The 24396-nt window shown below is 38.2% G+C and overlaps 1 protein-coding gene across 1 annotated transcript in view; it reads right to left on the bottom strand.

Moving 5' to 3' along the window:
• GBE1 (1,4-alpha-glucan branching enzyme 1) overlaps positions 1-19856 on the bottom strand; it is a 262977-nt gene extending 243121 nt beyond the window's left edge. Inside the window, exon 1 of the mRNA XM_050779011.1 lies at positions 19056-19856. Coding sequence (XP_050634968.1) covers positions 19056-19198 — 143 coding nt within the window. The 5' untranslated portion in view covers positions 19199-19856. The remainder of the gene's footprint in view (positions 1-19055) is intronic.
• Between the last annotated feature and the right edge of the window lie 4540 nt (positions 19857-24396).

Raw genomic sequence — 24396 nt, 5'->3', positions numbered from 1 at the left:
ATTATGAGATTTTGCTGTCTTTCTCCAGCTATATAAACTGCTAAGAATAGTGCCTCCATATCACCTGTCTGGTGGCTGAATCTGGAAATTACAACAAGCTCCTACTGTATTGCCTAAGAATGTTGGAAAGCACGCACGTGCACCCACACCCGCGCACACACACACAATTTATTTAAAATCAAATTTTGTCTAAAAGAATCCATCACAAACATTAAAAGCTAAAAGGAGTCTTAGGGAATTCACCTTCTCAGTAACCGAACTGAGGTCCAGACCACGAATTATTCAGCCCCAAAATCTCTCTCTCACACACACCCATACAGAAAACGCCAACTGACAGGGACTTAAAAGCTTAAGAAAAAAGAGAACGCAGAGCCAACATAAGTGATACAGCACCAAATCTGGCTATTTATGGCTTATTCAAATTTGTAGTATTTCCTGGATTATAATTGAACATTAACTAAAAATCAAAATAAAATTAAACCACAATGTCATTAACAAATAACAACAATAACATCTGTATAAAAACATCTTTGATGCCATAAAATATTAAGTGTCTAAAACTTTAACATTTATCATTGTATTTTCAGCCAGATCTTTCCATTAATGCAAAAATGGTTGTTAATAATGTATAATAATCAGTAAGGTTGCAAGCTTAAGAAATATTTAGTTCAACAAATCGTTTGATTTTTTTTTTAAGCCAAAGAAAAAGTATTCAGACCTGGAGTGAATCACAATGTGATACAGCCTTGGTTGCATTTAAAAGTGTAAATTCTGTTTTAAGCATTTCCACTCCACTTGAGAAAGAGCAACCACAAAATTCCCAAATGTCAACACAGATGGAAGTCGAGAGGAACAGCAATGAAATTTAAAATGCAAACTATAACCTAAAAAAGAAGTACTCTTCCGTTCTCCTTAGTGTTATGATGAGTATCCCCAAAGAGAGGAAAAGCCCCATTTTCTCCCATGTTTGTACACAGAAATCAGCACAGTTAATGGGAAAACATTCCAAATAATACGAGGCATAATAATATAAAAGCCATGTATACATCACACGAGTTATATGTATATGTGGCATATATGCAACACAGATATACACACATAACATGTATGATACATAAAAATGCATAATATTCTATATAATATAGAGTATTTTATATATATAATATATATTATAACCAGAGTTCTAATTTTAGTTTAGCCCTCCATCTTCCCATCTACATTCCCTAGAATCGCTTGAAAATCTTGATATTATAAAAAGATATTTCAAAACATACCTCAATATAAACCAGTAGTGCCTTAAAAATAAGACAGCGAAGGCCTTCTCTTGTATGTTTTTGTTTGCCAGACTTCCCCCCATTAAGAACCTAAATCCTTCTAGATGATGTCATTAAAACCAACTTCAGACCCAAAGAGTAGCTTCAAGAGCCTCTACTTAGAATGCTGTCTCCTCTCAACCCAAGAATCATAACTAATTCACATCCATTTGGGATAGAAAGGCAGATAATCTGTTTCATTCACTTTTAAAATATGACTTTCAAAAGAGAATTTGCAACCTATTAAATGAACTGGAATTTTTTTAAAAAAATCAGCAAATCTGTCTCTTATTCTAGTGTGAATACTGTTGTTCAGGAAAATGCTATGAACAATTTTAAAAGTTCAGGTGGACAATTAAAATTCTATTCATTAAAAAAAAGGATGGTTTAGGACATAACAAATTGAAATAGATTTGAAATAAATATGAAAACTGGGCATGTCTTCCCCTTAGTAATAAAAATGAAATAATATTTTTGTGAACCAAATAATATCAAAGGCGGCATAGGCACCTCATCATTTGCTATGCCATAAACACAAAAAGGAAACCCTCTTAGGAAATTCACGTCGAATTTTAACAGTGAAGGTGAATGAAGCCAGGAAGGACAGAAATTACTACTGGCCTGGCTGGAAAAGCATGTTGGGCCTGAGGCAAAAGAAGTTTTTTAAACAGGAGAATGTTCTGAAATAGAAAGCATGTTAAACAGAATTGCCCGAGGACTGTTAGGAAATGAAAAATTACACTAACTGCATTGGGAACAGCAACCTGATAAAAGCACAATGCACAAATTACAATCTTCTTCACGAGCAGTATTAGACATGAGAAAGGTTAAGCTGTATGTAAGACAGGTTTTGCCCACCACAGGCCACTACATGATAAAAGAATTACTCCCAACCATTTCTAGGGACCCTCTAACAACTACAGTAATAAATATTTCCAGATTCCTAATATTACAGAACAAGCTAGGCCAGACCCCTAGTCAATATATATTTGCAAAACACCCCTGAGTGCAAACCTCTATTCTAAATTCTATAGAAAACATCAAAAGACAATAATGTGTTCCCTAACTACATTCTTCTCTTCTTAAATTCAAAACACACAGCCAGCGTCCCAGAGATGCTCAGTGAGTCAGCACATACTAAACAGCGTACTGAGGAAAACACAACGTGGCTGAGAGCAGGAAAGCAACATTCCACTGGAAGAATGTGACTGATTGCTCACGAAGGCAAATACTTTTACAAACGGCAATGTGTTTACTATGAGTACGAGGTTAACTATTAAGTATTTAAAATGAGATAAGCAAATATAATTAAAAAGTATAAACACTGAAGAAACTATCACCTAGCGAGAACAAGAAAAGCAAGTCATGAAGAAAAGAATATAAAAAGACACAAGGCACACACATAATCATGAACACACACGCGCCCCCCACAATATTATCACTAGTTTTCAGTTTAGCAGAGAATCAATGTTTCCAGCCTCCCTCTCTTACAGGCAAAGTCCAACTCAAAAATAATGCAAGTCACAATGAGTCACCTCACTTTAGCAAGACTCTTGGGACAACGAAGTTAGGAACAGCTGTTAATTTGGGCTGAATCCAAGTGAAGTTGGAATGTCCAGAAAGGTCTAGGGCTATTAAAGCAGACAGCAGTCACCTGATCTCAGTCATTTTATCAAGAAAGACCAGATTTACTTTGGCCCATGTTTTTGTTTTGTGTTGTTTGTGTTTTTGCTTTAAAGGATGGACATGATACAGTTAGCATTAGAAAATGATATAAATAAAAATTACCTCAAAGAAAAGGTCAATGTGGACTAGCCATGCCAAATAACTTAGGGCAAACATGACCACCTACTTATCCACAGTTAAGTATGCAGCATATCTCCATGTTTACACTTAACATATCATCTATTTATTTACCTTCAAACATAAAAAAGCCACTAGTCAATCATTGCTGAGTCTCTATCTTAGGCTAAGTCAGAATCTCTTTGTGTCTGATTACCTCTGTTATGAACACAGGGCTGACAGAACCATTCTCCCTCCTTAATCTTCCCCTTGAATCTCTTTGTGGAGTGATACCAACTCTTTTTCCAAAAGTTTTTATTTCAAATACCCACCTGCACTGTCTAATATGGTAGCCACCAACCAAACATTGTTATTAAGCACTTGAAATATGGCTAGTCCTAACTGAGATGTGCTATAATTGTAAAATACACATCAGATTTCAAAGACTTAGTACAAACGACAGGTAAAATATCTCATCAGTAATCTTTTAAGTTACATGTCGAAATGATACTTTGCGTACATTAAGTTGAATAGTGTAAAAATTAGTTTATTTCTACCTTTTTTAATGGGGCTACTAGAAAAACTTAAATTACCTGTGTGATTTACATTACATTTCTATCAGATAACATTGGTCTGGGCAGGACACTTAACATGGGATCAGGAGGAGCATGAGCATTCAGTACTCACTTGCTTTCTGGAAACCTCCTCTCCAGACAACACTCATAATGTCCCCCTGACTCATTCAGGAATGCAGCCACTTAGCTTACTCAGGAATTCCTCACTCCCATTAAAAACAGTCCACTATCCCTTCCAAAATGGGTTTATCTGTTATAGAGAAACATGTTGCTGTGTTTTCAGATATGATTTACAAGCTATTTTAGAGGCTTCAGTGCTCACATAATGTGGCAATTCTTAAACAAGCACATTTTGCAGCTGAACCAATTTTGCAAGTAAACTTTCACTTTAAGTAACCAAAGCTGTAGAAAAGTTCAAATGATACCTTCACTAAATGTTTTAATGAAGATTAATGTCTTAGCTATTACAAAACTCACAGACTTCCACATTCTTAAAGACTCGTTCTAATTTTAATAGAAAAATAACTTTGAGAACTTAAAGCAATTCAAAAGAACTTCTTTGTCATATATGTATTCTCTCCTTCCTTAATAGAAGAAGATATGCTTTCATCTGTACTACACTGAATTTTGTGACGAAATATCTGCTCTGTGTTTATTTGCCTAACTGAGCTCCTGTTAGGCAGGAAGGCTATCTTACTCATATTTGTTCTGCTATCATACAGAAAAGTGTCTGTGCCAAAGAGGGTGTTAGGAATAAATTTCTTACAAATCTGCAACAGCCAAACTCATAGTACAGATGTAAGAAAAAGCAACTTTGATAATACTAACAATAAAACCCTTTTTACCTACAATAAGAGTTAGAAAACTTACTGTGACCACCAAAACATTAAGTAACTTGGTTAACCTCATCAGTATATACATGTATTACTTATTTTTAAAAATTTGAAATACATACTTATAGCTTACATATTTACAGAATAAAATTTAGCCCTTTGCTAACTCCATTTTGAAGAGAGGTATGGGACCACCTGCTACTGAAAGTATCCTCTGGGAAACGGCAGCACCAGCATCACCTGGAAGCTTCTTAGAAAGGCAGACTCTGACCCTAAGGCACATAAAATGATGTATACATAAATTGTAATAATAATCATTGTAATGATGGTGATGATGATGATAATTATTATCAGTACAATTGGTAGAGATCACTTTTGGATGTTCAGTGCTTCAAATTCATTATAATGAGTTACAATTGTAGAATAAATATTTCCTCAAAAACTTAGCTCAAACGACAGGTAAAATATCTCATCGGTAATCTTTTAACTTACATGTTGAACTGATACTTTGAATACATTAGGTTGAATAGTGGAAAAATTACTCCACTTTACCTTTCTGTTTAAAGGTGGATAAATTTTTAGCTGTATTATTCATAAATTTTCTAAATTTTGCCAAATAAACGTACAAACAACCTCCATCTCTCAACAACTAATCAATTTCTATTTGGAAAGTGGCATGCTATGATTTTTGATACATTTATGGGATAATGAACCCTGATAAACATCAAAGAAAATATTAATATTGGAATAAACTGAAGGCCAATTTCATTTAGATAAAATAAACTAATTTTGTAAAATACTGACATTAGTTAAGATTTAACCAATTCATTCTTACAAATAAAATCATAACACAAAATATTAGATTTACTTGTCATTTAAGTCAAGTAAACAGACAAAATGAATGAAACTTATTTTTAAAAGTAATAGGTGTTTGTTTTTCCTCTGTACTTCAATGGATATAAATAAAGGCAATCGTTTTCATAATGTAGAAGTGAAGACTGATACTGTGAAATGAGAGGGTTCCAAGAATAAAACATAAAATTTTTTTGGTTTTTTTTCTTTTTTTTTTTTCTGAGACAGGGTCTTGCTCTGTCACCCAGGCAGAGTAGAGTGATACAATCTTAGCTCACTGCAGCACTGACTTCCCGGGCTCAAGCCATCCATCCACCTCAGCCTCCCAAGTAGCTAGGACTACAGGTGCTTGCCAACTACACCTGGCTAATTTTTATTTATTTTTGGAGAGATGGGATCTCACTATACTGCCCAGGCGAGTCTCAAAACTTCTGGGCTCATGCAGTCCAACCACCTCAGCCTCCCAAACTACCGGGATTACAAACATAAGCTACCACATCTGGCCAAGAAATGAAGTTTTTATAAATAAAAAGTCAAATTAAAATGATAACCACTTCAGTTATGCAATATACATGAATGCATACATTCATACAGATTCATATGAAGAAACGTTTAGAATATAAATCAGCAATGTTGTGACATGATAGAAAAAATATGAAAGTTAAAAACTGAAAAGAAAAAACCTTAACACGAGACACCTACTTGAGAATAAATTACTGCATATATCACAAATTTTTGCCTGGCTTTCTAAAGTTTTGGGTTTGTCAAAGCTTAAAATGAGATCTCATAAATAAGAAAACTGACAGTTTGTTACTATGCTTTCAACAAGCTATAATATGTGTAAAAATTATCACTGCTTGTACATTTCAGTGACGCCTGATTAAAGATGAGTGTAATTTTGGTCAGGTCACTTCTCAGTACAAGTTTGTCAGTTTATGATCATTAAAAGGAAGCAAACACACATAAGCAATAAAGTAAACCTGGACTTAAACCTAAAACATTACAGAAAAAATTAATGCACAATGGAACACACACTTAAACGTAATATGTAAAACAATAAAACTTTTAGAAAAAAAAATACAGAAAATGTTCAGGTCCTAGAGCTAGGCAAAGAGCTCTTAGACATGGCAACAAACACATGATTTATTAAAATAAATTAATGAATAAATTGAACTTTTTAACTTCACTAAAATTTAAAAATTTTGCTCTGTGAAAGACTCTGTTTAGAAGATAGAAAGACAAGCCACAGACAGAAAGAAAATATTTGTAAACCACAAATCCAACAAAGGATTTATGTGTAGAACATATAATGAATTCTCAAACCACAAAAATAGGCCGGGCTCAGTGGCTCACACCTGTAATCCCAGCACTTTGGGAGTCCGAGGCAGGCTGGTCATTTGAGGTCAGGAGTTGGAGACCACACTAGCCAACATGGTGAAACCCCACCTCTACTAAAAATACAAAAATTAGCTGGGGCGTGGTGGCGGCGCCTGTAAGCCCAGCTACTAGAGAGGCTGAAGCAGAAGAATCACTTCAAATGGGGAGGCGGAGGTTGCACTGAGCTGAGATCACGCCACTGCACTCCAACCTGGGCAAGAGGGCAAGACTCCATCTCAGAAAACAAAAACCAAAAAGTTAAAAAAAGAAAAATCAATCTGGTTAGAAAATGGGCAAAAGACATGAATAAACATTTCACCAAAGAGAACGTACAAATAGAAAATAATGCTTAAAAGATTTTTCAATGTAATTAGGTATTAGAAAAATGCAAATTAAAACCACAATGACACAGCACTACATACCTATTAGAGTAATTAACATAAAAACTAGTGGCGGCTGGGCACGGTGGCTCACGCCTGTGATTCCAGCACTTTGGGAGGCTGAGGCGGGCGGATCATGAGGTCAAGAGACTGAGACCACTCTGGCTAACACAGTGAAACCCCATCTCTACTAACAACACAAAACATTAGCCGGGCGCAGTGGCGGGCGCCTGTAGTCCCAGCTACTTGGGAGACTGAGGCAGGAGAATGGTGTGAACCCGGGAAGTGGAGCTTGCAGTGAGCCGAGATCGCGCCACTGCACTTCAGACTGGGGGACAGAGCAAGACTCTGTCTCAAAAAAAAAAAAAAAAAAAAAAATAGTGACAATACCAAATACTGGCAAGGATACAGATCAACTGCATCCAGTGGAATGCAAACTTGTACAGACACTGTAGAAAATATCTGGAGGCCGGGTGCGGTGGCTCGCGCCTGGAATTCCAACACTTCGGGGGGCCAAGGCAGGTGGATCATGAGGTCAAGGGATCAAGACCATCTTGGCCAACATGGTGAAACCCCGTCTCTACTAAAAATATAAAAATTAGCCGGGCATGGTGGTGCGTGCCTGTAGTGCCAGCTACTCAGGAGGCTGAGACAGGAGAATTGCTTGAACGAGGGAGGCAGAAGTTGCACTGAGCCAAGATCGCACAACTGCACTCCAGCCTGGTGACAGAGCAAGACTCCATCTCAAAAAAAACAAAAAGAAAAAAAAGAAAAAGAAAATATCTGGAAATTCCTTATAAAACTAACAAATGCTTGCCACGTGACCCAGCTATCACAGCATTCCTGTGCATTTACCTCAGAGAAATAAAACCTATACATAAATATTCATATATTAGGTTTATTGCAATATTTGTAATAGCCAAAAACTGGGAACAATCCAAATGTCCTTCGACAGGTTAATAAATAAACAAACTGGATGGATGGTACATCCATACAATGGAATACCACTCAGTGATAAAAAGGAACAACTTACTGATATATGCAACATGGAGAGATCTCAAGGGAATTATGCTGAATGAAAAAAAAAAGCCACTGTCAAAAACTTATATATGATTTCATTCATAGAACACTCCCCAAATGAAAAAACTTACAGACATGCAAACCATATCACTCACTGGTTGCCAAAAGTTAAGGATGGGTGGGGGAGGGGCAATTGTGAGTATAAAGGAATAGCAGGACAGCATTCCTTTGTCGTGATGGAACAGTTCTATATCTTCAATGCAGTATCAGTTACATTAATATATACATGTGATAAAATTGTACAGAAGTATAGACACACACAAATAAGTACATGTAAAAACTGGAGAAATATAATTAAGGTCTGTAGTTTGTACCAATGTCAATTTCCTGGTTTTGATACAACCACTGCAGTTATGCAAGATATTAACAGTGGGGCAAACTTAGTGAAGGGTACAGGAGCCTTCTCTAAACTCTTTTTGCAACTTTCTGTGAGTCTGTAATTATTTCAGAATGATTCTTTTTTAATACAGTCTAACACGATTTACAATTGTCTAAACAATCTCCCCTATATTTTCAGATGTCCTCTGACTTTATAGGTACTTGGAACCTGCTAAAACCAACTCTTAGGTTTGATAGTACTCTTATATCTATATACTTCCTGTTTACATGTTGTATTTGTGAGTAGAGTTTTGCCTAATACTGCATGGGTACCTTATAGATTTTAATTAAAGGCACTTTGGACAAGTAAAGCAAAAAGAGATCTGTTAGTTTCACTACACTCCTATCACTAGTAAGCACAACTTAAACCACAAAAATAACACTGCCAATCAAAATGGTCAGGAGGATGGAAGACTCCAAGGTGTAAGCAAAAAACAAACAGGCAAACAAAAGTGTCAGAGTATTTTAATGCAGAAAGAGAAAAGCTGAGACAAAATAATAATAAAAAGCACAGAAATGACAACCATGAAGACTGATACTTACACATCTTACGCTTTAAAAACAAAAGCACAGAATGATATAATGTTAAAGGCTCATAAGCTTGTGTGTAGTTAGGTAAAAAATAATTCATGCTTTACTTTAAAGACTGAGCATAAATTAAGGGACATTTTAAATTTTGTTCTCCTTTCCTTTTTAATCACACAAATTTTCTATTCTCCAAATAACTGAAAACTGATCATTTTTTCAAGAGCCCAAGATGAAAAAAGTATTAGTAATTAACAAACCAATTTCATCTCAAAATATTCTTATATATATATATTTTTTTTTCCGAGACGGAGTCTCGCTCTGTTGCCCAGGCTGGAATGCAGTGGCATGATCTTGGCTCACGGCAACCTCCACCTCCCCAGTTCAAGAGATTCTTCTTCCTCAGCCTCCTAAGTAGCTGGGACTACAGGCGCATGTCACCATGCCCGACTAATTTTTGTATTTTTAGCAGAGACAGGTTTCACCATATTGGCCAGGCTGGTCTCAAACTCCTGACCTCGTGATCCACCCACCTCAGCCTCCCAAAGTGCTGGGATTACAGGCGTCAGCCACCGCGCCTGGCCACATTCTTATATTTTCTAAGAATATTCATGAAAGTGAAAAAAGAAGATAGTGAAGCTAGGGCCAAGTAGCTGAAGGGACTGAATCAGTTTAAGCCAGAGCAGTGAAAAGTCTCTGTATTCTCCCTCCACCCCACCCCCACCCCGCCAAAAAGAAGAGCCCAGAAAAACAAAGATCAGGTCTAGCAAAGTCAAATCCATAACCAGAGGTTGGTAATACTGAGGGGTGTTACTATAGACTCCTCTCGGGGAGAGCAGGAATGCCTGGATCCTGCACAGAATGATTTCCGCGTAGATGTGATTTTAGAGGACGACAACATGATCTCACTGGGGCTTTTCATCTTCTGCCAGATGTAGTTTCCTCTCTGGAGAAAGGAAAAGAGTCCTGGGAAGTTGTGATGGATGAGACAAAAGGATACATTTCAGGAAGATGTGCGTGCAACTGAAAGCCTTGATGATCCAGGCTCACTTTGAGCTAAGGATGACGATGGGACATTTCTGATCAATAACCTGTAAATGGGAAGAACTATTTGAAGTTTACAAGAAAGCTAACATATGCTTCACTAAAGTAGACATAGTAAGCTAGCACATGTCCCAGCTAGAAACATGGATGTGGTGCCAAGCTGTGTCCAATCATCTTCCAAGCATAAGAAAGGAGACCATATGCTAAGGGTAATATGCTAAGTATATGCTAAGGATAATATAGCAGAAAGATAAAGAAGGATGCGTTTATGCTAAAGCCCAAACCACTGACCTTCACTTTTCTTCACAAGCCTCTACTTCTAGAATTCACTGCTTGTGGAATATTCTGTTAATTGAAAGTGTGCTGGGTTTTCTATAACATGAACCTAAATGCATAACTAATTTTATCATGTTTCTGTAACAGTGTGTATATCTGTATTGTGTAGTTATTCATAATTAAATATAACCTGTGGCTAGGTGTTATTTATGAAAACAAAAACAGATTGATAACATTGAGTATCATGTGATATCACCGGTAAAACAAACAGTTAATTCTTTTTGCTGGGTATTTGGAAAACTTCAACTTCATGCGAGAAATACATTGGTATATTTGGTTTCTGATTATCATATTTTGAGTTGCAGAACTAGTGTATAAACCCAGAGATTGTGTCCCATTAAAATTAATCATTCAATGGATCTACTAAAATACATATGAATATTCATTTGTTTTATGCATCTTATGGCAAAATCAAACATATTGAAAATAACTGCAGTCATCAAATATCAAAAAGCAAGGGAGAAAAAAAAGAGAAGGCAGAACACTGGATTTAAAATTTTTGTAATTAATATGCACATACGATATGTTCAGATACCACTATAATAATTCTTTCATTTTCATACTTTTATGCTGCTATTATATATTTTTTCTTCTTCTACATTAGTCTTATTTTCAAAGTTACTCCTGCTATTAGTAAACTCAGTATGACCATTCCTCTAACCATCCACAGTTCAGGAGGAAGAAAATCCCTGCAGCTGTTTGATGCCCAAGAATATGAACACTTAGCAGTCAGATGAAAGAAGAGAAAAAGACAGAAAAGGAAGATCAAGAGAAGAGTGATTTTGAATTTCTGCAGGCTAACATTTACCTCTCTCAATAAAAGGAGCTTTGTGTTCATTATATCCCAGGACTCACCTTGCCTTCAGCTTATAGTAAACGGGCAATTGCTTTATCATTTCCTCTCTAAATTAAGGATCAAAGTTTAAACATATTCTTTTCCATCTCTATTAGATTATGATTAAAATTACCACCTGCCTTACCTCATTCACACAATCACTCTTACTAAGAAAAAAAGAAGGAGCCCCCTAAAGTAAGGCACAGTTAACTAGTAAAACAAAGAGCTGTAGGGAATTTCTGGTCATGGTATTTATCTGATAATTCATTTCAGAATATAGTGTTAAAGAAGCAAACAATAAAATCTTCTGAAAATAATACTCTAGTAAGTATTTAACGTGATATATTAGTTTGCTAATATTATCATCAAACTATTATTTACTGAGCATCTTTATATATATTCCTAGTCCTCAAGACACCCTACAAAGTAGATTCCATCCGTCTTTTATAGATGAAGAAACAAGTTCAGAGTGGTTGATTAACTTTCCCTAGGACTCAAGGCTATTTAACAGTTATAAGAGCTAAAATGTAAGCCTCATCTTGCTTTTACTTTAGAACATGGTCATTCAGCAATATTTTGTGTATACAGACACACACACACACACACACACAGAGATTTCTACACATGAAGAAACTAAATTTAGAGTCTAAATTATTCTCATCATTTACACATCAAGTTTTATAAGTTAGTTACCATAACTTAAATCATGTCAAATAAGCTACAATGGAATTGTATAATAATGAATGTAAGATGTGTAACATATTTTACAACTCTACATAATAAATCAATGAATGTAAGATGCATAACATATTTTACAATGTAGAGTCCTACCTCTTGTCAAGGTACAAACAAAGCTGGGAGCATCACACTACCTGGCTTCAAAATTTATTACAAAGCTACAGTAACTGAAACAGCATGGCACTGGGATAAAAACAGACACATAGACTAATGGAACACAATGGAGAATTCAGGTCTAAATACGTTTGCAACCAACTCATCTTCAACAAATGTGCCAAGAACTTAAAATGGGGAAAAGACAGTCTATTCAATAAATGGTGCTAGGAAAACTGCATAACTATATGAAGAAGAATGAAACTAGACCCTTAGTATCTCATCATACACAAAAGTCAAATCAAAATGGATTAAATAAAGACTTTAATCTAAGACCTGAAACTATGAAAATAGTAGCAGAAAACACTGGGGAAATGCTCCAGGGCACTGGTCTCTTACAAAAAGATTTCTTGTATAAGACCTTAACATGGGCTGTCAAAGCAAAAATAGACATGAGAGTATAAATCAAGCTAAAAAGCTTCTGCACCACAAAGGAAACAATCAACAAAGTAAACAGACAACCCACAGAATAGGAGAAAATATTTGCAAACTATCAGATAAGAGATTAATAACCAGAATGTATGAAGAACTCAATCAATCAGATAGCAAAAAAAAAAAAAATCTGATTTTAAAATAGGCAAAAGATCTGAACAGACATTTCTCAAAAGAAAACATAAAAATGGTCAACAGGTATATGAAAAAATGCTCAATATCACTAATCATCACAGAAATGCAAATCAAAACCACAATGCAGTATCATCTCACCACAGTCAAAATGGCTTGTACCAAAAAGATAGGAAGTAACAGATACTGGTTAGGATGTGCAGAAAAGGGAACGCTCATACGCTATTAGTGGGAATGTAATTACCATAGCCACTATAGAAAAAAAAAAAAAACAGTATAGAGGTCCTTCAAATAAGTAAATATAGAATATGATATGATCCACCAAAGCTACTACTGGGTATATAGCCAAAAGAAATCAAATCACCATGTTGAAAAGACATCTGCACTCCCATGTTTATTGCAGCCCTATTCACAATAGCCAAAATATGGGATTAACCTAAGTGCTTATCAACAGATGAATGGATAAAGAAAATACAGTATATAGATACAATGGAATATTATTCAACTATAAAAAGTAATGAAATCCTATCATTACAGCAACATGGATGGAAATGGAGACCATTATGTTAAGTGAGATAAGCCAAGTACAGAAAGGCAAGTATCACATGCTCTCATTCATATGCAGAAGCTAAAAAGGTGTTTCTCAGGAAGACAGAGCATAGACTGGAGGTTACCAGAGGCCAGGAAGGAGATTGGGGAAGGGAGATAAAGGAGGAAAATATACATACATATATTTATTACCACTGAACTGTGGTTAAAAATGATAAAAATGGTGAATTATGTATGTACATTTTACCTCAATACATTTTTTTTTTTTAATTTCTTGGGGTGGTTGCTAACATACCAAATCCAAATTACTTTCTAATTCCAATTAGATACCAATGTGAAAATTATTTTATTTCTAACCAAGTAGAGCTCTTCACTGTAATTGTAATACTTAACATTGGCTCATAAAACCCCTTCTCCCATTCTTGCACACACAGCTACAACTTGACATCAGATTCTCTCAAACTGACTATTCCTTCAGAGATTAAACTTTTAGTCTCTGATGAGTATGAAAGTATCTGATAAAGAAACTATTTTCTTGCTTTATTCTGGCCATCTTTAGCTCTTTAATTGAGTATATATTCCCCTTCCCCAGATTATCACATGAAACCTCTAGTAACTACTCCTGTTCTCTGTTCATCTACCCAAGTAATCCAGACATTTTTAGCTCCAGGTGAATTGACCTTAGACTCACTGGTATGCCACAAAGGAAAAATAAAGTCAGAAGACATTCAGTCAGCCACTGGCTCATTCAAATATTATACTAAGTATTTACCGTGAGGCAGGTCCAGTTCTACAGACTGAGGACTACAACGGTGAATAAATAATATAGACATAGTACCCATTCATGAGAGCAAACAATCTAGTGGGGGATACAAAGAGTAGAAAGACAACTATATTACGGAGTGGATGAGCATCCATAGGATAGTGGTCCAAGGTGGCAGAAAAGAAGAGGGACCCCTCAACCAGCCCGGAAGAAGCTTCAAGATAGGGCGAAGTCAGAGAAGGCATACAATATATCTCTAAGCTGTGTCCCAAAACATGTACAGAAACTATCCTAAGGTAGAAACAAAGAATGCTTAGGCAGAAGCAATAGCATGTACAAAAGCACAGCTTCACTGAGAGTTAAACCAAAATATGTGGCATCTAAGACAGCATAATATGTCATCACATTTTCCAGCTGATACTCAAACATTTGTTAAATGTTTCTCTTTCATGGGGTAGAGAAATTATTTTATATTAAGAAAATATTAAATACAGGAAAAGATTCACTTATTTAACCCACTCCTACTAAGCTAAAACTATCACTCTTCTGATAAAGATCAGAAAAGCTTTCTAATTCTTCATCTTTCTTATCTTTTATTCAGTGATTTTTTCCAGACACTCCAATTTCTTGTGTGTGGACAAAATATGAAATGAAAATCTTCAATATTCAAGAAAAAAGGAATGCATGTGGAAAATGGATACCATGTTTCTAATTTATTTTACTGGTATTCTAGTACCTTTATAGAATGGTCCCCAGAGATCCGAGCTGCCCCTCTCCCTTTACGACCCTCTGGTTAGATGGTACCGAGCGGGAGGCTGAAAAGGTCAGCAGGGACCAGATAATGCAGAATCTTGTAAGTTATGGGAAGGAGGCTGAACAGAACTCAAGAGAAATGAGGAATGGTTGAAAGGGTTTAATTAAGCAGAGGAGTACCATGATCAGATTTGTTTATTTCAAAATCCATTCTACTTAGTCTGTTTTTGAATGAAGAGGAGTGGAGAAATTAGAATGGAGTGCAGATCTGGAAAAAGAACAACCGCTATGAAGCAGTTTCTGTAAACCATACTAGAGATGCTGGCAACCTGAACTAGGATAGCAGCAGTAGGAAGGCGGCATGGTACATACTTAAAAGAGTCAGGGGCTACAATTGAGTAGACTCAGAGGTATAAGGAAAGGAGGAGAGGGGAGTAAATGAGAAATCACTCGTTACGTTTTAGGTTCGGAATCTTGGTAGAGGAAGATTCCGAACACCGTGATTCGGTTGACAGGGACAAACCTGTTTGGAATGAAAATCTGTTAAGTTCAGTTTTATACTTGTTGAGGTTTGTATTTATAAAACATCGAAATGAAGATATAAATAAGTCCAAGATAAGGAGAAAGATCTAGAGTGGAGACAGATGTGGGTAGCCTCAGTAGATAGATGGAATCCATGGGATGGATGAGAACGCCTAGGGAGGAAATATACAATAGAAATACATAAAGGATCCCAGGAAAGTGACCTAAAAATCTCTTACATTAAATGGTCAAAAAGAGGCTGAGAAAATGAAAGAAAAGCAAGATCATGGCTTCAAAGAGCCAAGAAATAGTCCAACATGTACAATGCTAGAGACAAAGAAGAGTAAAGAGGTATCCCTACATTATCATGAAGTTATCTGTGAACTGGTTGAGAACAGTTTTAGCAAAGAAAGATTAATCACAGGTGCAGCACTTACTTATGCCATGTATGCTCAAGCCCATCACTCAGTTTCTGCACCTGTAAAACAGGAAAAATGCCCACCCTGTCTACCTCATGGTTTTGTTATGAGGATTACATTAAATACCATAACTGAAAGCGCTGTAAAAACATTAAACAGAGGGTATAAAGTAGTATCATTAACATTGTGTTGTTCTGACAGTGTTCACAAATGCCAATCCTCTGTTTCACCCACATGGCAAGCTGACGTGCACTGGCCAGAGTAACATTATCAGCAGGATGGACTCACTGCTAGGCAAAAGCTGTAAGAAATAGTGCATAGTTCAACATGCTTCTCTTTGCCCTGCCACTACTTCTACAGAAGTAGGTTTCAAAACAAATCCTTCATAAGCCTAGACTTTTGAGTGACTGCCATGAGGACAGTCCTCTGGCTGACTCATGCTGACATGTAATATGGGGACAATTAAATGTTTTAAAGCACTAAAATTTTGGAATTATAACAACTAATTGTAGTGTAACAAGAAGTAAACAACTAAATAAAAGGTAGAAAAATCAAGTGGAAAATGCTATTTTGGGAGGTCATCAATGAGACAACATGGAGGTAGTCAGTCAGTCATGCTAATAATGTACTAATTTTTATTTTATAGCAGAGTAACTCATTAATCCTCTATACTTGATTCAAAATTCTCACAGGTACAGAAGGTGATAGAACAACTAATGAAGGTGATATGGTTTGGCTGTGTCCCCACTCAGATCTCATCTTGAATTCCCATGTGTTGTGGGAGGGACCTGAAGGGAGGTAACTGAATCATGGGGGCAGGTCTTTCCCATGCTGTCTCGTGATAATGAGTAAGTCTCACTAGACCTGATGGTTTTAAAAAAGGGAGTTTCCCTGCACAAGCTCTCTTCTCTTGTCTGCCACCGTGTGAGACACGACTTTCACCTTCTGCCATTGTGAGGCATCCTCAGCCACTTGGAACTGTAAGTCCTATAAACCTCTTACTTCTGTAAATTGCGCAGTCTCAGGTATGTTTTTATCAGGAGCGTGAAAACAGACGAATACAGAAGGGGAGAAGGCCAAGATAAACAAGGGAAGGAACATCTGAAACATCCTAAGGGAACATCCAAAAAAATTCAAATGAAAAGATGTCTGCTGGGGAAGGATGAGACAGTCCATCAAAGAGAAGTTTCCTTCTTCATCAATATTGTTGTTGGTACCTCAAATTTTCTTCACTCCTTAGTAAGCATACTTTGCACCTAAGTGTTTGACTGGTTATGTGTCTGTGTTAGGCCAAAGACACACAGTCCAAATGGATTATCAGAAATAAATGGAAAACTGGACAAGGAACTAAAACCAGACTGTATGAAGGAAAAATGTTTTATTCTTCGAGTGTTAACAATAGAAGTTACCAAATAGTAACTAGATACCAAATAGTAAATAGAAGTTACCAAATAGTAATGCCAAATTACTATTTGATATGCTTAAATGGAACATGTGTGCTAGCAAATGGCCATTACTCAGAACCAAGGACATAAGTAAAATCCAGATCAGAGTGAGGCATGAGGGCCCACTGGACGAGACTTTTCACCAAGCACACTGGATTCTCTTCCCTTCTTTATCTTGGCCTTTGTCCCCTTCATTAGTTTTGGCAAACCATGAAAGAAGATTATAAATGCTTCAATCCCAGTGGAGTTGGAAATAAAGTACATGAAAGAAACTTAATAAAGAATGTTTATCTGTGTGTGTCATTTTAAAAAGGAGGGAGGTGTAGATAAAACATTTCCACAACTCTTCTTTAATAAATATCTTAAGTGTCATTTTACAAAGCACACAAGTAAATTAACGTCATGGTTACAAGGACATCAAAAATATATATATATATCTAACCACTACCTTTAATCACTATCTTTTTCTCTAAAGTTTTTCTATTTCTAAATCAAATCCAACCTTACACCTACGACAATTATGTACTAAGTTTCTTTGAAAGTATATACTGTAAATTCTGAAAACAATTTCATAAGACTGCTCCCCAAATGGTTTATATAACAGCACAATCATCTGATTAAGTGAGGGACAGCTCAAGGTGATTATTTCACAAAGGGTTCATTCATTACCATATACAAGCTCAAGAATGCAACTTCATATCCCTTACAATCCCTAGGGCAGTGTTTTATCTATAGCACTTCCTCAATAAACACTTGCTGATTTGAATGCATTTAATACCTGAAAATGCTAGGACACAAACAAATTGCTGGGCTTTTTTCAAACTCCAAATCAACCCATTTTCATTACTCTCAACGCTCCTTCATGCCAGTTAACTAGATGGATGTTTTCCATCACTTGAAAAATTGGCCATGTATATTCTATTGCCAGGATAGTTTCCATTCTGCAGTGTCTCTCCTAAAAGGCTCCGGAGAAACTATTAAATCAAAATGGGGTAACCTCACAAGTATAACTATTACAACTTGTAAAATAGCTCTTTTACTTAAAACAACAACAACAACAACAAAGACCTGTACCTTTTTAGTGGAACTTATTAACAGAATCATTAGCCCAGTAACTAAACTGGTATGGTACACAATGGTAGAAGACAAGCTAAAACGACATTGGCCTGTAAAAGTTTTACTTTCCTGACCTTTCTCCCTCTTCAAGATGGCAAAGTCAAACAGGAACAAATGTTGATGTACACTGAAGTTATCAATGTTAGTCCAAGGGGAGAAAAAATTGATCAATGTAGGTGTAATCTTCCCCTAAATGAGGAATATTCGCAAGGAAAGAACTAGTGCAAGGATATGGTGTCTGCCTGAAGGAATCCTGTTAGATATAAAATCACAATATTTGCTATGAAATAAACTAGAAAGTTTTAAATGCGTAATTACACGTGCCAGGAGTTATGCCCACGTGACTCCACGGGCCCACGCTAGTGCGTGCCAAAGTCAGAAAACCTGCAGGGGCGTTGAGTCACTCCCCAGCTGCACTAGAGGAATTCAGTGTTGGAGCCACAGCACGTACCCTATGGCGCAAGACCGCTGATTAGAACAGAAGGGAAAGGGGATGAGGAAAGAAGTTTCCCAAACGCCCGCTCCGGGGACCGGAGCTGTCAACCTGCCACTGCGGAAGCCACAGAACCCGGTTACCGCGTCACCCCGAGCCCCGCCCATTCAGGTTCCTCCCCGCCTGGGGCGGGGTCGGCGCTCCAGGGCCGAGGGGCTGCCCGCGTCCCGAACCGGCTCCTGGGAGGCGGGCTGCCCGTCTGACTGGGGGTGGTGGGAGTCCGGCGGTACCTGCGCTGGAAGTCCACGGCGTAGGGCTTCAAGTACGGGTCGACCTCCAGGAGTCTGGCCAGTTCGGGCACGTCAGCCAGGGCGGCATTGAGCGCCGCCTCGGAGTCCTCGGCCCGAGCCGCGGGAGTCACCGGAGCCGCCATTTTCCACCGCAGTCCAAGTAGCCGAGGCCCGAGAGGGTCGAGTGGGGCCTGAGCGGGCACTGGAGCTCGAGCTGGGACGTGGCGGCTGGGGCTGGGGCGGAGCCGGAGGGCGCCTAGGCGTGTCGCGGCGAACCGAGGCGAGCCGCGGCAGTCCGAGGCCCTTTATAGCCGGGGCGGAAGGCCGCCTGCCCTTTCTCCCCCCGCCAGCGGGGAGGAGCGGATCCCGGGGTGATGCCTGGACGCACGTCCCGAGCGGGTAGGAGGCACCGAGGCCTCTCCGCCCACTCACGCTGCTGGCACCTGGAGGCCGCAGGGACCTGCCCTTTCCTCCCCGTAACGGTTTTTCCTGCCGGCGGAGGTCCTTCTAGGAGGTGGGTCCCGAGCTGACTTCGCTCAGCCTTGGCCTTCCTCACCCCGACCTGTTCTTGGCTCCGGAATAGATTCCGCTTGTAAGCACCCACTTAAACACCCACTGACAGCGCCCCCTTCAAATTGGACATACTGGGTTTTTTTTGGAAGCGACCTTATTTCTCAAAGTTGTGAGACTTTTGGGGGGCAGTATTTCACACATACAAATTCACAGAGAGGTGAACAGTCAAGTGTAGCTAGAGTACTACTGCTGAAAATGTGAGTACCACTTACAACCAGGGCTGTCCTAAGCTTGCCAGGTCACGTGAATTTAGAATTAAGACACAGAATGCTGGAATGCCATTGTAATTCTGCTGTTCTGGTACTATTGTCTGCATTACCAACAGCTAAGAATTATAACCATGGGAAGAACTTTTCTCATTCTCCGTAAGGCCAAAAAGGAAAAGGCATTTGCCTGTGTTGGTAATTGTTACAAGGTTTTCAGCGATTAAACTATCTTTGATAACACAAATGATATCATTGAATTGGAACTCCATTCTGCCACTTACAGTGATAAGGCAAGAAACCGCTCTTCCTCCTGGCTTGGGAAGCTCCCACTTGGAATTCCCTTCTTTTACTGCCATTAACTGACTGGCTTCTATTTCAATAGTTGGTTTTTAAGAATACAGAATTGGACACCAAGAGAGGTGGACCCACCAACCCAGGACGGTCCAAGCTGCTTTACACCTAGAAACGAGAGGATTGAGGACATTTTTCTCTTTAAAACCTAGGACTGGAGGATTCCAGGGGATATGGAGGAGAAACAGTATTAATCAGCTTTGGGCCTTGAATTTTAAAATATTTCAAAGGAAAGTTTTTATAAGGGGTTTAATAGACGAATGATAAGTGGATATGTAGACAGACCTCAATGTGAAAAAGTGAAGGGCTTGAGCGACTTTAAGGTGTGCCTTCTTTTCCATAAACATGACAAAAAGCATGCAGATATTTGTAACATATAAAGCACTAAAGGAAGAAAATTAAAAAAAAAAAAAAACGAAGCAGGACAACTGTTACTAACAGACCCGCAGATCTATATCTCCAAGCCTAAACTTTTTGCAGACACCCAGGCTTGTATCGCTGCCTATCTACTGAGATCTCCATTTAGCTGGCTAGGAGACCGAAACCAACTGTCTGCACAACATAACCTACAATCCGTCTTCTCATCCTTTCTGCTGTCCCTCTTATGCAGGCCACTGTCATCCTTCACTTGGACCATAACGTAGCTCTGTAATTGACTTCCCTTCTTCTGCTGTTTCTCACCTCTACTCCGTTCTCTGTACCAGTGCTGCTCGCACTTTAATGTGCATACAAATCACCTAGGGATCTTAATTCGGTTCTGGAGTGGTGCTTCGGATTGCATTTTTAACAAGCTCAGAAGTGATTCTGATGCTGGTGACCGGGGGCACAGTTTGGTTAGGCTCTACACTGAGTAAATCGGATGATGTCATTTAGCAAGTTACATGGCATACTATTTCACTTAGGGGAAAATAGAAACAGCTAACCATTCTCTAACAAGGCTTGTATAATCTGGACCCTGACTACCTTCCCAGCCACTTTTCTATCATTTTCCAGTTTTACTATGCTCTAGTCACACTGACTTTCCCGGAACTCAGTGAATTTGTTGTGTAATAGCCTCTACGATTATTTGCTTGCTGTTCTGTTGGAAATTCTCAGGGAGCTGAGCTCTACTTGCTTAATTTTTTCCCAGCCTTCATTCCAGCCTCAGCATAAATGTCAGCTCATACCTGAGAAACTTCTGATTATAGACCCCTCAGTGTCTTCTACATAACTTCAATCTCTTCTGTGCAACAGTTAACAGAATCTAGGTGTTTGTTTTTCTCTTATTTATTGACCTTTCCCTTTAGAACCTAGGCCTTCCACGAGCAGGATCCTAGTCTACATATCTGCCTACCTGGCTGGTTCACCATTGAGCACATATCTATTGAAGTCCCATGTGCCGACCATTTTCCCACATACTCTAGATAAATGATAAGACAAGTCCCAGTTGTCATACTCTGTTGGGAGTAGGAGGGAGAGGAGACACAATTACCGGTGAAATACATAAAATAATACAAAACAGTGTCAGATAGTGGTAAGTGCATTGTCGAGAATTAAAGCTGTGTTGGTTTTGGTAGTCAAGAAAGGCCGTTCAGAACTGACATTTAAGCTGAACTGTGATGACAAGAAGAAATGAGCCATGAGAGGAAGAGCGTTCCAGAATGGCAGAGTTCGTGCAATGGAGGAATTGAGTTGGTCTTAAAAAAAAAAAGAACAGTCTAGCATACCTGGTGTGTAATGAGGAGTAGCAGGAATTGTGGTGCGAGAGCTAGGCAGGTGTTTGATCATACAGCCCCTTTAATGTCCATTTAAGGGATGCTATTGGAGAGTTTTCAGCAGAACACTGATGTGATATGGTTTCATTATTAAAATATTCTGTGTGGCAAATGAATTATAAGGATACAAGGATGGCAATAGGGGTGCCCTTCTTGTGGGAGACAAGGAAGACAATTAGGATGTGATTAACATTGCCTAGGTAAGAAATGATGATGGCTTGGTCTGGCGTAGCAGAGAAAATGATGAAATAAAGATTTGGGATGCATGATATAATGATGAAGTCATTTAGTGTCTGTATTAGTTACCTAGGGCTGTAGCGATTAAGTACCACACACTAGCTACTTTAAGCAACAAAAATGTGTCACCTTACCCTAGTTCTATGGGCTGAAAATCAACGTGTCCACAGGCTTTGTTCTTTCTGGGGGCTGTGAAGGAGAATTTTTCCATGCCTCTCTCCTAGCTTCTGGTGATGGCCAGCAATCTTTGGCATTTCTTGGCTTACAGATGCATCATTTGGATCTCTGCCTCCATCGTGACATGGCATTTTCCTGTGTCTCTGTTTCTTCACATAGTGTTCTTTTTATAAGGTCACCAGCCTTACTGAATGAGGGACACACCCTATTTCAGTATGACCTCATCTTAACTAATTATATCTGCAATTATTATATTTCCAAATAAGGTCATATTCTGAGGTACTGTTAGGTTAAGGCTTCAATGTATCTTTTTGTGGAGAAATACAATTCCACCCATAACATTTTTGACACACCAAAACAGAGGAAATATTTGAGAAATAGAATTTATAAGATTTGGCGACTAATTGGATATGAAAGTGAAAAGGGAATTATAGATTGAGCTTCTGAGCCTGGGGGAATTCTGTCTAGCAAAAATAAAGAAGTCCTTGAAAGAGGGAGAACTGAGTTCAAGGCGTCAGCTCCTGGATACCCAAGTCAATATGGCAGCTGGAAATGTAATTCTGGTGCCTAATGGATCATTCAGGAATGAAGATAGCAATTAGAGAATGACCCATGTGTGGTTACTAGCTAACAGTGGCAAATAGGAGATGCTCAATAAATATTTTGAAACCTCTTCTTCTTGATATTTGAGTCTCATGTCACATGTTTGCTTTTCAGTAGTTTGCATTATAAAGCCAAAGAGTTATTGATAATGTGCTACAACACAGTTGAACCTTAAAAACATAGCAAGTGAAAGAAACCACTCACAAACGACCACATATGATATGATTCCGTGTATATGGAATGTTCAGGATATGCAAATCTACAGAGAAAGAAAGATTTTTAGCTTCCTAGGGCTGGAGGGCAGGGGAAATGAAGAGCGAATGCAAGTGGATGTGGGATTTCTTCTTGGGATAATGCACATTTTCTAAAATTGGTTGTGGTTATGGTTTCATGGCTCTGTGGATATATTAAAATGACTTAATTGTACAGTTTAAATGAGTGAATTGTATGTGAATTACATCTCAAAGCTGTTTTTAAAAAGATTCTGAAGGATAAAATAATAGTAAATATGCTTTTTAAAAGGCAAACGATTTATACCAACTAAAGATAAACTAGACTATATAAATATACCTTTTAAAATTACATATCTCCCTCATTGAAAATCATTAGTGATGAAAAAGAAAATCAGAGAGCTAAAAGAAAAAAGAAGTAACTTTTTTTTTTTTTTTTTTTTTTTTGAGACAGGGTCTAGCACTGTATGTCACCCGGGCTGGAGTGAAATGGCACGATCTTGGCTCACTGCAACATCTGCCTCTTGGGTTCACGCGATTCTCCTGCCTCAGCCTCCTGAGTAGCTGGGGTTACATGTGCACACCACCACACCCTGCTAATTTTTTGTATTTTTAGTAATGACAGGGTTTCACTATGTTGGCCAGACTAGTCTCGAACCCGTGACCTAGTGATCCGCTGGCCTCGGCCTCTTAGAGTGCTGGGATTACAGGCGTGAGCCACCGTGCCCAGCCAAAGAAGTAACTTTTAAGAACAAGGTAATGGTGATAAAGGAGAATGTGGCTTCTAACAAGAAAAAGGAGAACTTTCAGAAAAAAAGAGAGTGATCAGTGATAACCCTACTATCTTTTGCAATGTGATGGAGGACACAGGTTCTGTGGTTGTTTCATTTTCTCATCGTATATGCTTTTGACCTCAAGTTTGTCTCCTTCTGGTCATAAAATGGCTGCCACAGCTCTACGCATCACTCCCCCATAAGGCCACAGAAAAAGTAAAGAAAAATGCATTTCTTCTTTGTCTTTGCCAAGAGGAAAGCTTTTCCCAGATGTCACTATCAAACTTTCTTGTATCTCTTTGGCCAGAACTAGGACACATGCCTGCCCTGAAACCAGTGGCATAGAGTAATGTAACTTCTTTGAGTAGCTTAAACTAATTGTGATTCACTGCTTGAGTTGGGACAGCCTTCCATTACTATCCAACATATGAATAAAG

The sequence above is a fragment of the Macaca thibetana genome, chromosome 2, assembly GCF_024542745.1.
Source record: "Macaca thibetana thibetana isolate TM-01 chromosome 2, ASM2454274v1, whole genome shotgun sequence".
Taxonomy (NCBI): domain Eukaryota; kingdom Metazoa; phylum Chordata; class Mammalia; order Primates; family Cercopithecidae; genus Macaca; species Macaca thibetana.
The sequence above is the reverse complement of the archived record's forward strand: the minus strand, read 5'-3'. Positions and strand labels throughout refer to the sequence as shown.